General features: G+C 36.3%; 2 protein-coding genes across 2 annotated transcripts; both read left to right on the top strand.

Moving 5' to 3' along the window:
• Window positions 1–191: 191 nt before the first annotated feature.
• Window positions 192–3146, top strand: hus1 (HUS1 checkpoint clamp component). Its single transcript, XM_055182235.2, has 8 exons — window positions 192–348; window positions 463–590; window positions 794–970; window positions 1059–1166; window positions 1249–1323; window positions 1534–1633; window positions 2210–2338; window positions 2905–3146. The coding sequence occupies exons 1-8, from the start codon at window positions 297–299 to the stop codon at window positions 2985–2987; spliced, it is 852 nt and encodes a 283-aa protein (XP_055038210.1). The 5' UTR covers window positions 192–296; the 3' UTR covers window positions 2988–3146.
• A 1320-nt stretch (window positions 3147–4466) lies between these two features.
• Window positions 4467–11717, top strand: LOC129425538 (LIM zinc-binding domain-containing Nebulette-like). Its single transcript, XM_055181563.2, has 5 exons — window positions 4467–4854; window positions 6130–6224; window positions 10086–10170; window positions 10801–10908; window positions 11582–11717. Exons 1-5 carry the CDS (start codon window positions 4786–4788, stop codon window positions 11585–11587), a joined length of 363 nt encoding a protein of 120 aa, XP_055037538.2. The 5' UTR covers window positions 4467–4785; the 3' UTR covers window positions 11588–11717.
• Window positions 11718–11759: the final 42 nt, after the last annotated feature.

Below are 11759 nucleotides of genomic sequence, written 5' to 3'. Positions count from 1 at the left end.
TTAAAAGCTGATGCTAAATCAGGTAAATGGTCCTTTTTTAGATTTACAGTAAACATAATACCTGTACAAAATTGATCAGACAATGCTGTCAAGAGTATTTAGGGAGAGAGAGAGAGAGAGAGAGAGAGAGAGAGAGAGAGAGAGAGAGAGAGAGAACAGCGGAACCGTAAACAGGAGGCTTTTGTTTCCAGACGGAAGAGTTTTCTGGCGCACTCACTGCCGGCGGGAACATGCATATATACAAATAAACGTCAGAAATTATTTAACATAAAGCACAATCACAATAGAACCACAAAATGAAGTTTCGCGCCAAAATCATCGACGTGGGATGTCTGAATCACTTCACGCGTGGGTTAAATGATTTTTAAATAACTTTTGTATGAAATTATTCTGTGGTTTAATTGTTTGTGTGTAAGAGACTCGTATGTTTAAGTTTTGTCATGTCTCTTGTTGTTATGACAGGTGTAGTAAACACAGTGTCTAAACTGACTAAGTCGTGTGTCCTTCGCCTCACATCTGATCATCTTTATTTTGTGCTGTCGGGTAAAATCTCGAGTGGAGGAGTCAGTATGTGGTGTGAGTTACTGCAGGTAAGTTATTTTCATCAATCAAACTCTTCTTTACACAAACATAAGAAAACAAAAAGTGTTAATCGCATATTACTCTGTATGTGGGTTGATTGTGTTTAACATGCAATGAAAGAAATTCTATTACATTTTAAATAAACGTAAAGTCGAAGCATTTTGACCTTTGAAAATGTCAAGTAAAACTAAAAACTCCTGCTGACTTTCAGGTGAATTTCTTTGATGAGTATCAGATGGAGGGAGTGTCAGCGGATGCCAATGAGATCTTTCTTGAGGTGACACCTGAGAATCTTTCAAGGGTCTTAAAAACAGCACAGAATGCCAAATCTGTCAAAATGAAACTTACCAAAAAAAATTGTCCATGTCTAACGCTGACAGCAGAGCTGGTGAGTGGAAAAAAGTTTTATACCGTAAGCTGTTTCCTCATGGGGGCCAAAACAAGGTCAAAAATGATTGGTGTTACTTTGTTTACAGCCGTCTCTGTCTAGTGTCAGTCGTGTTGTCACTCATGATATTCCAGTGGACGTCATTCCCAGACGACTGTGGCATGATTTCAGAGAGCCTCGGATGCCCGACTTTGATGTAAGACTTCATTTATAACTGTTGTGTACATTTTCTCTCTTCTAATTCTGAATCATTAAATAATGACTCCTGCATTGTTTAGGTTAGCATATATTTGCCACCTCTAAAAACCATGAAGAGTGTTGTGGACCGCATGAAGAATCTTTCCAACTATCTGGTATGTTTGTGTCACATTCATGAAGAAGAGAAGAAGAGTTGTGTGTAGTGATGTAAAGACAACCAGACCGTCATTCAATCGATAGAGATCTAAATGTTTGATCACCAGTATCATGAAAACACGTCACCGCCGTGTGTGTGTGTTGGGCAGCATCAGTGTTGTGTTGTGTTGTGTTGTATGTTTTTCAGTGTGTGTGTTTGTCTGTTTTAGGTCATGGAGGCCAATCTGAAAGGTGAGATGAACTTAAAGATTGAGACGGAGCTGGTTTCTGTCACAACACACTTCAAAGAACTGGGCAACCCTCCCTGGGGTGAGAAGATTCGGCAAACTTTATTTCTACATGTGTCTTTGTACACTGCAAAGACTGATTTTCAAGAAAAAAAATCTTGGTATTTTTGTCTTGTTTTCAGAAAAAAATATCAAAGGGTTCTTAAATTAGGATTCTTTTTCTTGATGAGCAAAACGACCCAAGAAAATGAGTCTAGTTTTTAGACCACAAAAAATATCAAATTTAAGTGATTTTGTGCATAAAACAAGCAAAAAAAATCTGCAAATGGGGTAAGCAAAAAATCTTTTCAATTCAAGAAATATTTGCTTGCCCCATTGGCAGATTTTTTTGCTTGTTTTATGCACAAAATCACTTAAATTTGATATTTTTGGTCTAAAAACTAGACTTATTTTCTTGTGTCGTTTTGCTCATCTAGAAAAAGCATCTTCATTTAATAATTTTTAGATATTTCAACTGAAAACAAGACAAAAATACTAAAAACATTTTTTTCTTAAATCATTTTTTGCAGTTTAATACTCTGTCTGTAAAATGTTTGTGTCACAGTGCAGTTTTATTTTATTGTCTAAATAAGACGCTCTGTAATATTGGTCCTTTTAGGTGATGATGGTTCTCAGGCAGCAAGTCAAAGCAGAGATGCAGATCTGATGGCTGAAGCTCGTGTAGACATCAGAAAACTCCAACAGTTCCTCACGGGTCAACAGGTCAACCCCAGCAAAGCCATGTGCAGTAAGAACATCACAACATGCATTTAAGCATCATGCGCACCCGCATACATCACACGACATTATCGTACGCTTTTATACGTAACGTTGCTACCCTGTGTCTGGATTACAGCTGCACACGCAGATCGTTCTCCTCACATGACATGCAAAATAAAATTATCCCATGGCCATTAAGTGAACACGTTTGATTATATTGTTCCCTTGCTTCAGGAGTTGACAATTAGGGCAATTTTGCATTAATTATCGCAGCCGTATCTCCTGTGATATGTATGCGATATGGCTCAGTTTGCTGCTGCATCTGAAAGCAGGTGATGGTGATATAATACTAATCAAGAACTGGCTTTACTGACGAGATGCACGTGACAATAACATGCGATTTATCGTGCAGCCCTCGTTCAAACCCATGACATTTTGCTGTGCTATACAGAAGCGTATACGTCTGAAGATCGGACATTTATTTCTCGTGAAAATCATCATTACAGTGACATGAGCTCAAACATTTGAGTGCTCGTCTGAATTCGATTATATGCAGAAAAGAAATTATTATAAATGCTTTTTTCTCTTCTCCAGATATCGTTCACAAACAAATTCTTCACCTGATCTTTCTTCATGAGGACGTTTCTCTTCAGTATTTTATTCCAGCAGTAGTCTGATCTTATATTCAACCTTTATGTTCTCCTGAACTAAACTTCATTATTAATTGTTCAGTATTTTTTTAAAGGGTCAGTTTTTGAACTATTGTTATGGATAGACTTGTGAATGTTAGTGTATATATGTACAGTTTATGTATTAATAAAGACTTGGTTGTAGTATTTGTTTAATTTATTGCTTTATCTGGTTTTCACTGCAGTAGAATGGTTGTGAAATTACTTTCAAAATACTTCTGTGATCTCTGACCCATATCCCTGCTCATGTTTCTTTATATCATCAGTTTAACATGATGATGATGATGATGATGAAATAGTTTATTCAGTAACTTATGTTGCAGTAGAAAGACTCTCTCAGGTCATTTTGAGAAATTAAAGATTATATTGTTTTTTAAACAAAAGGTAAAACATTACTCATTTAAGGGTTAAGGAGAAATTAAAGTAATCTAAAGTGAGTAAAGGTGTGTGAGACATCTTTAAATATAATTTAAATGCAGCTTTACAGAACAGTGGCTTGTGTTTAGGTTGTGTTGGTTATGTTCTTAACTAGTCATGGTTGAGTTAGAAAGTAAAAGGCTAGTCAAGTTGAGCGGTGAGTGAGGGAGAGAAGAAACAAGGATTCTGTAACTGACTGAAGCAATCAATTGTGTTGAACCCACCACCATCGGACCAGCCGAGAGATCAGATACAAACTCAGTCTATTTATACAGCACATTATACACAGTGATGTCAGTGACGGTTAGGGTTTATTAATGATACATTTTTTAAAATTCTGTATTATCTTTAGTATTATTTTTACATGGATACCATTTCACTTAAACTCTACACATCTCTGTGTAGATAATATGTGCACATTGTTACCGTTTTTGCGATTCAAAGCAGTGCATTGTGGGAAATCTTTTTCTGTTCTCTAGGCGGCGCTGAGTGGCTCATAAAGGCGAATCCTGCATTGATTCAGACTCGAGGCATTCCTACATTAATCATTTAACATAACTATTAAAAATATTGTTATGTTTGTTGCCCGCTATGTAAATGGATTGAGAAACGGCCTAAAAGTGTAAACATAATAGACTGTGATTGGCTATTTATCAACAGCGCGATGTGAGTTACTTTAAAATTCTGAATAAACCACTTAATGGTTCAAAATTGTGGTTACAATTAGAATCATTTTTAACCCTTCGCAGTTGTTTACATATTTTTTGTTCGCTAGGATTCGTCCAGAAGATCGATTTGCACGTGCAGCAGATAGAACAAAGTATAAAAGTGTTTATATAACAGAGAGACCAGGAGGTGTCGCTACATGCGCATGAATTACAACTTGAAAGCTTCAACTAGTTTGTCTTACAAATAGACTGTAAAAAAAAGTAGGTATTACATAACAATCTCTCTCTCACTCTCTCTCTCTCTCTCTCTCTCTCTCTCTCTCTCTCTCTCTCTCTCTCTCTCTCTCTCTCTCTCTCTAATGAGCGCTGCTAACACACTAACAAACAATCTGCGGATGTGTCTCAAAGCCTAACGAGCTGTCTACTTAGACAGAGTTGTCCATTAAGTCAGATATGAGAGCCTTACTAAATATAATTGTTGAAAATGTTGACTAGGCAGTTAGTTCACTAGGATTAGAGACAGGCATCGTATTGTTTTCTGGTGCACATGAGCGATAATATAGTGAGCATCGAGCAAGCGCCCCCCAGCACACACACACACACACACACACACACACACACATACCCTCATTAGTGTGCACTATGGGACTGTGAGTGAAGACTTAACTGCGACTGTGAATCATCGGTTTAATTCTGACGAGATGAATCCTGCGTGCGCGCGCTGTGCAAAGATCGTTTATCCTACAGAAAAAATCAACTGCCTCGATAAGGTGCGTGGGAAAGCTAGTTTATTTCTTTACACGATATTTATCACTAGTCTTAACTTATCTTGTAGATTAAACATCGACGCAAGGATATTTTTATGTAAAGACATCATCAGGAGTTATAACACAAAGTTTGCTGTAATAATTATTTGATGTTTTTTGTTTTCCTTTTGTCTGAATCCTCGTTTGTTCTTTACATATTGAAGTTTATTTATTATTCATCATCTTAAAGTTGCTGTGTTAATAAAGGTATTATAAGCGTTTAAATAAATTTAAATATAACGTTACATTTGTTTGATTAAATCTGACAGAAAGATTTGTGTTTTTACTGTACACACTGAATGTGAAATATTAAGATTTAGTGTTGATGTTTGATAGTGTAGTGTGAGCAGAACACAAACACACAATCATTTATTCAATAATATCATCAGTGTACCTCAGATAACCTTTAAGAGTTTCCTCTTATTCAACACATTGTGTTATGATGACGGAGTATTTACTGAACTTCATCACTCTTACTCTTGTGTAGTCAACTTATATACATGCTGTGGTGAACACCCTTAAGAAAATTAACCATGGTTTTATTGTTGTAAAAGTGTAGTAACCATGTTTTTGGTGTATTGATTACTATCAGCAACACCATGGTTTTTCCTTAAAAAAGTAAAGTAAGGGATTACTCAGTAAAGTAATGACAGTAACTTCTGATGTAATTAAAGTAAATACTGTGTATGGGCTATAGATCAATATTATTTAACATCAACATTTTATGCCTGACATATTAATGCCTGATTCTGCAAAACCTTATTCTACAGCCTTAATCCTACCCAATTCCTACCAATACTTCAACTTAACAACTACTTTACTAAGTATTAATAAGCAGTCATTAGGAATATATTGAGACAAAAGCAGTTAGTGAGACTTGGACCTTAAAAAGTGTGAGCAGAATCATTGATGTACTTTTATATGATTTATTCCAGCTCTTTCAAGCCAATCTTTGTCTCACTTACTAAATAGGAATAAGAAATTAAATATTTTTTGGAGAGAGTAATTTGTACAGTAATCTAATTACTGTAATTAGATGTAATTAGTAAGTAGTAATTAATGACTGTTTTGAGTAATCTTTGACGTATTGTGTGTTTGAGGGATTGAGTTTGTCTGTGAAACCCACAATAACTGGAAACATGAAGCTACTCTCACACTTTAACTTTCTTTCTGTCTTTTATTTCTAGAGTAAACTTGATGTATAAATGAAATATAATTAGTGATTTTTCTGTTGTTCAGAACTGGCATAAGGGCTGTTTTCATTGTGAAGTGTGTAAGATGACTCTCAACATGAAGAACTACAAAGGCTACGACAAGAAACCCTACTGCAGTGCGTAAGTGTGCTTCAGTTCCTCTTCACATAATCTGTCTTGGTCAACAAATCAGACTTTAACATGGTGGGACTCGACATCAATCTGACCCACACGTGCATAACACACAGCCATCACACGTTCATCTATTTATCTACATCAATAACATGAAAACGAGTTTTGACCGATTTTACCTGGAGCTTCTCTGTTCTGAAGACACGAACCTTATATATTTTAACAGTCTTATTCAAACATTATAAATGTTATTAGTACCAGACATGTTTTACAGACAAGACTTAAGGTTAGTCCTAGACTAAAACACACGTTTGAGGTATCTCAACTGAAAATAACTATATAACACATACAGATCTTAAAATATACCCGAGCTATTGATTTGTCTCAAGATACACACCAGTCACATCTTTTCCCCAGACCATGTTTATAAAACATGCTTAAACATTTTAATTTAACCGAGACGTAGTCCTGGCATTAGCTAAGCCTTGTCTGTGAAACCAGGATCGAATGATACCACTCATGCAGCTTCATCTTCTTTGGGTGTTAAATGTTTTGGAAACTTTTTTGTTTTCTCATCATCAGCTCTGTTTATTATCCTGTACTCAGTGTTTATGAAAGTCTCATGAGAGAAATGAAAGCAGATGGGTGTAGACATATGGAGTTTGAGCCGCTGGATAAATGAAGTTTATTTTTTGGAGAGATGTTAGGAGCGAATGTTGCCTTTAGATGTTTTATAGAAACTGACTGCTGTCTGCTGTGGTGAATACGTACACAAATTAAATGTTTATTATCACATCACCCAACAGCACATGTGCAGTGAGGAGTAACACTTAAATAACACAATATACATACACAAAAAGTGTACACAAAGTATAGACTGTATAAGGAATACAATTGCAGGTGTACGGTGGATTTGGTTAAAGTGGTGTTGATGGAGCGTTTCTGCTGATGGATTGTGTATCAGTTGTAATATCTAAAGCTTTAGGAGTTAGTTAGTTGTGAGGTCACATGACTCTGTGTGTGCGGTCACTGACTGTGAATGAGTTAATGTGACAGATTTAAGTAGCTGCTCTTATAAAACACATTTAGAATGGAGGCACATTGTCGTGTGGCCTTTACGTTATTTGCTGTCGATTGTGTTTAAATGTCAGTGTGATGTGACCTTTGGCACATTATTGTTTAATCGAATTACTTGCGTGACATTTGTGACATTTGTCTTTAGTTTGCTGAGACGCAGATCTGAGGAATGGTTATGGTGTTTGTGAGGTTCGTTCCTTCTGAGATGATATTAATAAGCCATATTGAATTGTGATTGATCTTTTTTCTCTTTTCTTGCTGATGTATCTCATGTTCAGCTCATCTGTGGATCTGTCACACAAACCTCCTGAATCTCGTCTGTGTGTTCTTCAATAAATCATCATCTGTACTTTATATTTGTTTTGTGTGTATCTGTATATGAGCTCAGTAATCCTGTAGAAGTGACCTGTGATGATGAAGTGTGTAGTGTATTGTTATGAAGGGCATCGTTCAGTCTGAATGTGGGCCACATGTTTCCCCTCCGGGTCTAAACACACTCGCCTCACAACAATCAGCCAGTGGGACAATCAAAAAACACTTACATTGTATAACTTAGTCATAAATAAATACACAGGTGTGTTAGGGTTAGGGTTACCAAATCTGTTGGTCCAAAAAATTGAGGGGGTTAAGTTTGAATGGGCATGATCCTCTGCAGGCATGTGTCCCAGTGTCTGTCTGTACAAATTCAGGGGTTGTGTAAAATAAGATATAGATATAGAGAAGAGTGATGAGCGAATGTTTATACTGCGATCTGTTCCTACACCTACTGAGGTCGAGTGTGCGGGCTGAAGCGCCCCGGGCTTCTGTTTTATCAACATGAAGAATGAGCCAAAGAAAAAGCATCATTTTAAAATCTTGGGTTTGAGTTAGTCATGTGTTTAACAATAGGGCTGCACGATATTCAAGCCAAATGTGATATTGCATGATATTGAGCCAAACTAGCTGAAAGATGCGATACAATAATACCTTAAGTTTGTACAGTCAGTTTGAATATATTTATAAACTAAACATTATTACACAAACAACTTTTTAAAAAATGTTTAGGAAAGAAGCATCACTGTTTCTTACCAGTTTCTCTGCTATCTGCATCAACCCTTTTATTATACATCACTTTTTAAAGCCAACTATTGTGTGTCTTGTGATATGCACATTTGTGATTGATTTTGACGCTGTAGATCACAGCTCCAGAGAAACACATCATGAGAACAAGACAGACACACAGACAGATGGACAGATTCAGCGGTTGTCATGCTTTGTAGTATAAAGTGTTTTTTCTGTCTCTTATCAAACATCTGTTATAATCGAGGAGCACAACACTGAAACATTGACTGAGTCTGGTATTGTTGTTTCAGATCAGGTCAGATGTTTTAAATGAATGTTTGATTTTTGTGTATTAAACTCCAGAGACTTCTGTTAGCGGTCAGCTCACATTTTCATTAACACAGTTGAATTTTGTGACACCTATCGTTTTAATGTTGTATCTCTTTATATGATTAGATTTCTTTATTTGTCATCGCATGTCACATACAATGAATAATGATCTAATAGTGACTGATAATTGGGCTTTTTTGCGAGGGTAACCTGTTCCACTAACTTCTGGGTTAACCTACAAAAATATGTCATCTCCGCGGCACTTTATTATTGCTCTTATACCCAGTTACCACAGACATTCCTCTGATGGTTATTTGACAAGTCAGGTGTGCGCTTATTGAAAAATAATCAACACCCGTAAAACATTTCTCAACCAATCAGAATAAAGCATTCAACAGACTCGTGGTATAATCTATCATCATTTAAAATGAACAACCTGTGAGAGCTGCTGCTGACTTCAGTTTAATGTTAAGGGTTTAACTACAGGACCTTCACTGTATTTTGTGTGTGTGTGTGTTTTATTTTCTATTTTCTAACGTCAGGACAACACAAACCCTTCCAATACAATATATACTGTAATACTCAGTCAAAGTGTTGAGTTTACACTCTGATAACACAAACATTAATGTGTATGTATGATGTTAATAATAATTGAGTAGAGATGTAGTGTTGTGAGTGTTGTGAGTGTTTGGCAGATCTTCAGCTGTCCCACAGAGCGACTCTTTGTTTCTCTGGATTGAGTTCACAACAAAGTGAAAGCAGCAGTTGCTACTGGAGACAACACAAAAATCACACAATGTCCTAAATACAGGAGAGAAGATGAGGCTCTAGCAGGGAACTTGTTCACCACACATACACAACACACACACAACGTTTAAAGTAATGGTTTCTTTTAAACCTCTGTGTTGTGTGTTTCTCTTTGTGTTGTGTGTGTGTGTGTGTGTGTGTGTGTGTGTGTGTGTGTGTGTGTGTGTATTCTCCAGAGAGATGTTGTGTGTTTATTATCTGTAATTACAGGGTGGGCTCAAATCAGACAAACAAACTCAAATCAACACAATCTTACTGTGAGCTTCTGTTGTGTTTCAGACTTTACTGTGAGTCTGTGATCAGCTGAGATGTAGTCGTGTATAAATATACACCTGATATAAACTCAAGTGTTGTTCACCATAAAGTTTGTGATGTAAACACAGAGAAACTGAGAGCTGATTGGTTATATTTGCTCATTAATGTGTTGAGGGCGGAGTCAGGGGTTGCCAAGGAAACTTTCTGCTGATTCAATGAATGATGATGGTTTGTTTTTATCACATAATGCCAATGAAGTCATGAAAGTTCATGAAAGTTATTACTGAAGTGATGAATAAAACTGTGAATGAAGGTTTTCGCTGTGAGACCAAAACACTCATTATATATTTCTGTCAACAGTCACTATCCAAAGACATCGTTCACAATCGTGACAGATACACCGGAGAACCTTCGTCTGAAACATCAGAGCGAGTTACAGAGTCAGGTGAGATTATAAAGGAAATAATGTATCTCTGACATAATCACAAAAGAGTTTCCAGCATCTTCTTCTGTTTGAACTTCATCTGAGGAAAACTTGGAGCTCTTTCCCAACTCTCCACATCACACGTGCGTTCCTCAGAATCTCAAATGTTTTTATGTGTCATTGTTTTATTGTTTTATCTTTGACCTTTAGTAGTTTCATCTGTAGTCTTCTGATGCTCATCAGTTTAACATCTTCTGGATATCATATCTGCCCAAACCAGACCTATTTAAAGCTAATTTGACAACTTATCTTTTTTATTGTTTTAAATTTTTTTCTCCTGCAGGTTCTTGTATAGATCATATTAATATAAACTCTGGTTTATGTAAAGCACATTGCTGGTTTAACACCAGTTGTTTTTTAAAATGTGCTATTCAAATAAAATGATATTGAATTGTAATACATCACATAATAAACATATTTATAGGTGCAGAGCTCAATACAAACCAGTGACATGTTTGAACTTCACAACACAAAACATACAGACCACATGTGTGTGTGTGTGTGTGTGTGTGTGTGTGTGTGTGTGTGTGTGTGTGTGTGTGTGTGCGTGCGTGCGTGCGTGTGTGTGCGTGCGTGCGTGTGTGTTTTCAGGTGAAATATAAGCGAGACTTTGAGGAGAGTAAAGGACGTGGATTCAGTATCGTCACAGACACTCCAGAGCTGCAGAGATTTAAACAAACACAAGAAAACATCAGCAACGTATGAAGCAAAACTCACATTCACTCTGTGTGTGTGTGTGTGTGTGTGTGTGTGTGTGTGTGTGTGTGTGTGTGTGTGTGTGTGAGAGAGAGAAAGAGACAGTGTTAATGATAATTGGTGCATTTTGGTCATTGATAAGAATATCACAGCATGAATTTTTCATTTTAAATATTAATGATTCATTAATGAGATGGTGAGATTTTATTCTTCATGACTGAAGCGATTGAGATTGAGATACCTGTTCTGCAATAAATGACAGGTAAAATATTTATTTATATCAGGTTTAAAACATCAGTTCTTATGACCATGTGAGATCATGTGAGATACCAATGTAGTATCATCATAAAACAGCATCACACATATGAAGATTTTTGTGTGATTTTATGATGAGACTCACATTGAACACGGCAGAGTTATCAATCATTTTAAATATTTATGAAACTGATAGATTTGTTTGAATGATTGTTTAGCTTCTTTCATCTAATAAATGAATAACTTTACTCTGACTATATTGACATAATCTGATCTGCTGTCCTGCGGTCTCTAAACATTTCTATTAAATATCAGTTTGCTTAAAGACCCAAATATCTATGATGTTGATCTCTGTAGACGTGACTCTCATTCCTCTTCAGTGTGACTATATGATATTTCTCAAGTCTTTTCTTTTATAAAGGTCTGATCACGTTTAATATGAATGCAGCAGCTGATGTGATGGTGTCAGACGGTTAGTTGTCTGTGACAGAGGACATCTGGGCGTTTGGACATTCCTGTGATAAACTCAAGTGTTTCTAAATGTGGATAACGCTTCAGTGATAAGAAGCTGTGATGAGGAGAAAGTCTTTACAAAGTCA

This window comes from Misgurnus anguillicaudatus, chromosome 25 (genome assembly GCF_027580225.2).
Source record: "Misgurnus anguillicaudatus chromosome 25, ASM2758022v2, whole genome shotgun sequence".
NCBI lineage: Eukaryota > Metazoa > Chordata > Actinopteri > Cypriniformes > Cobitidae > Misgurnus > Misgurnus anguillicaudatus.
Note: the sequence above shows the minus strand (reverse complement) of the source record. Positions and strands in the feature narration are given on the sequence as shown.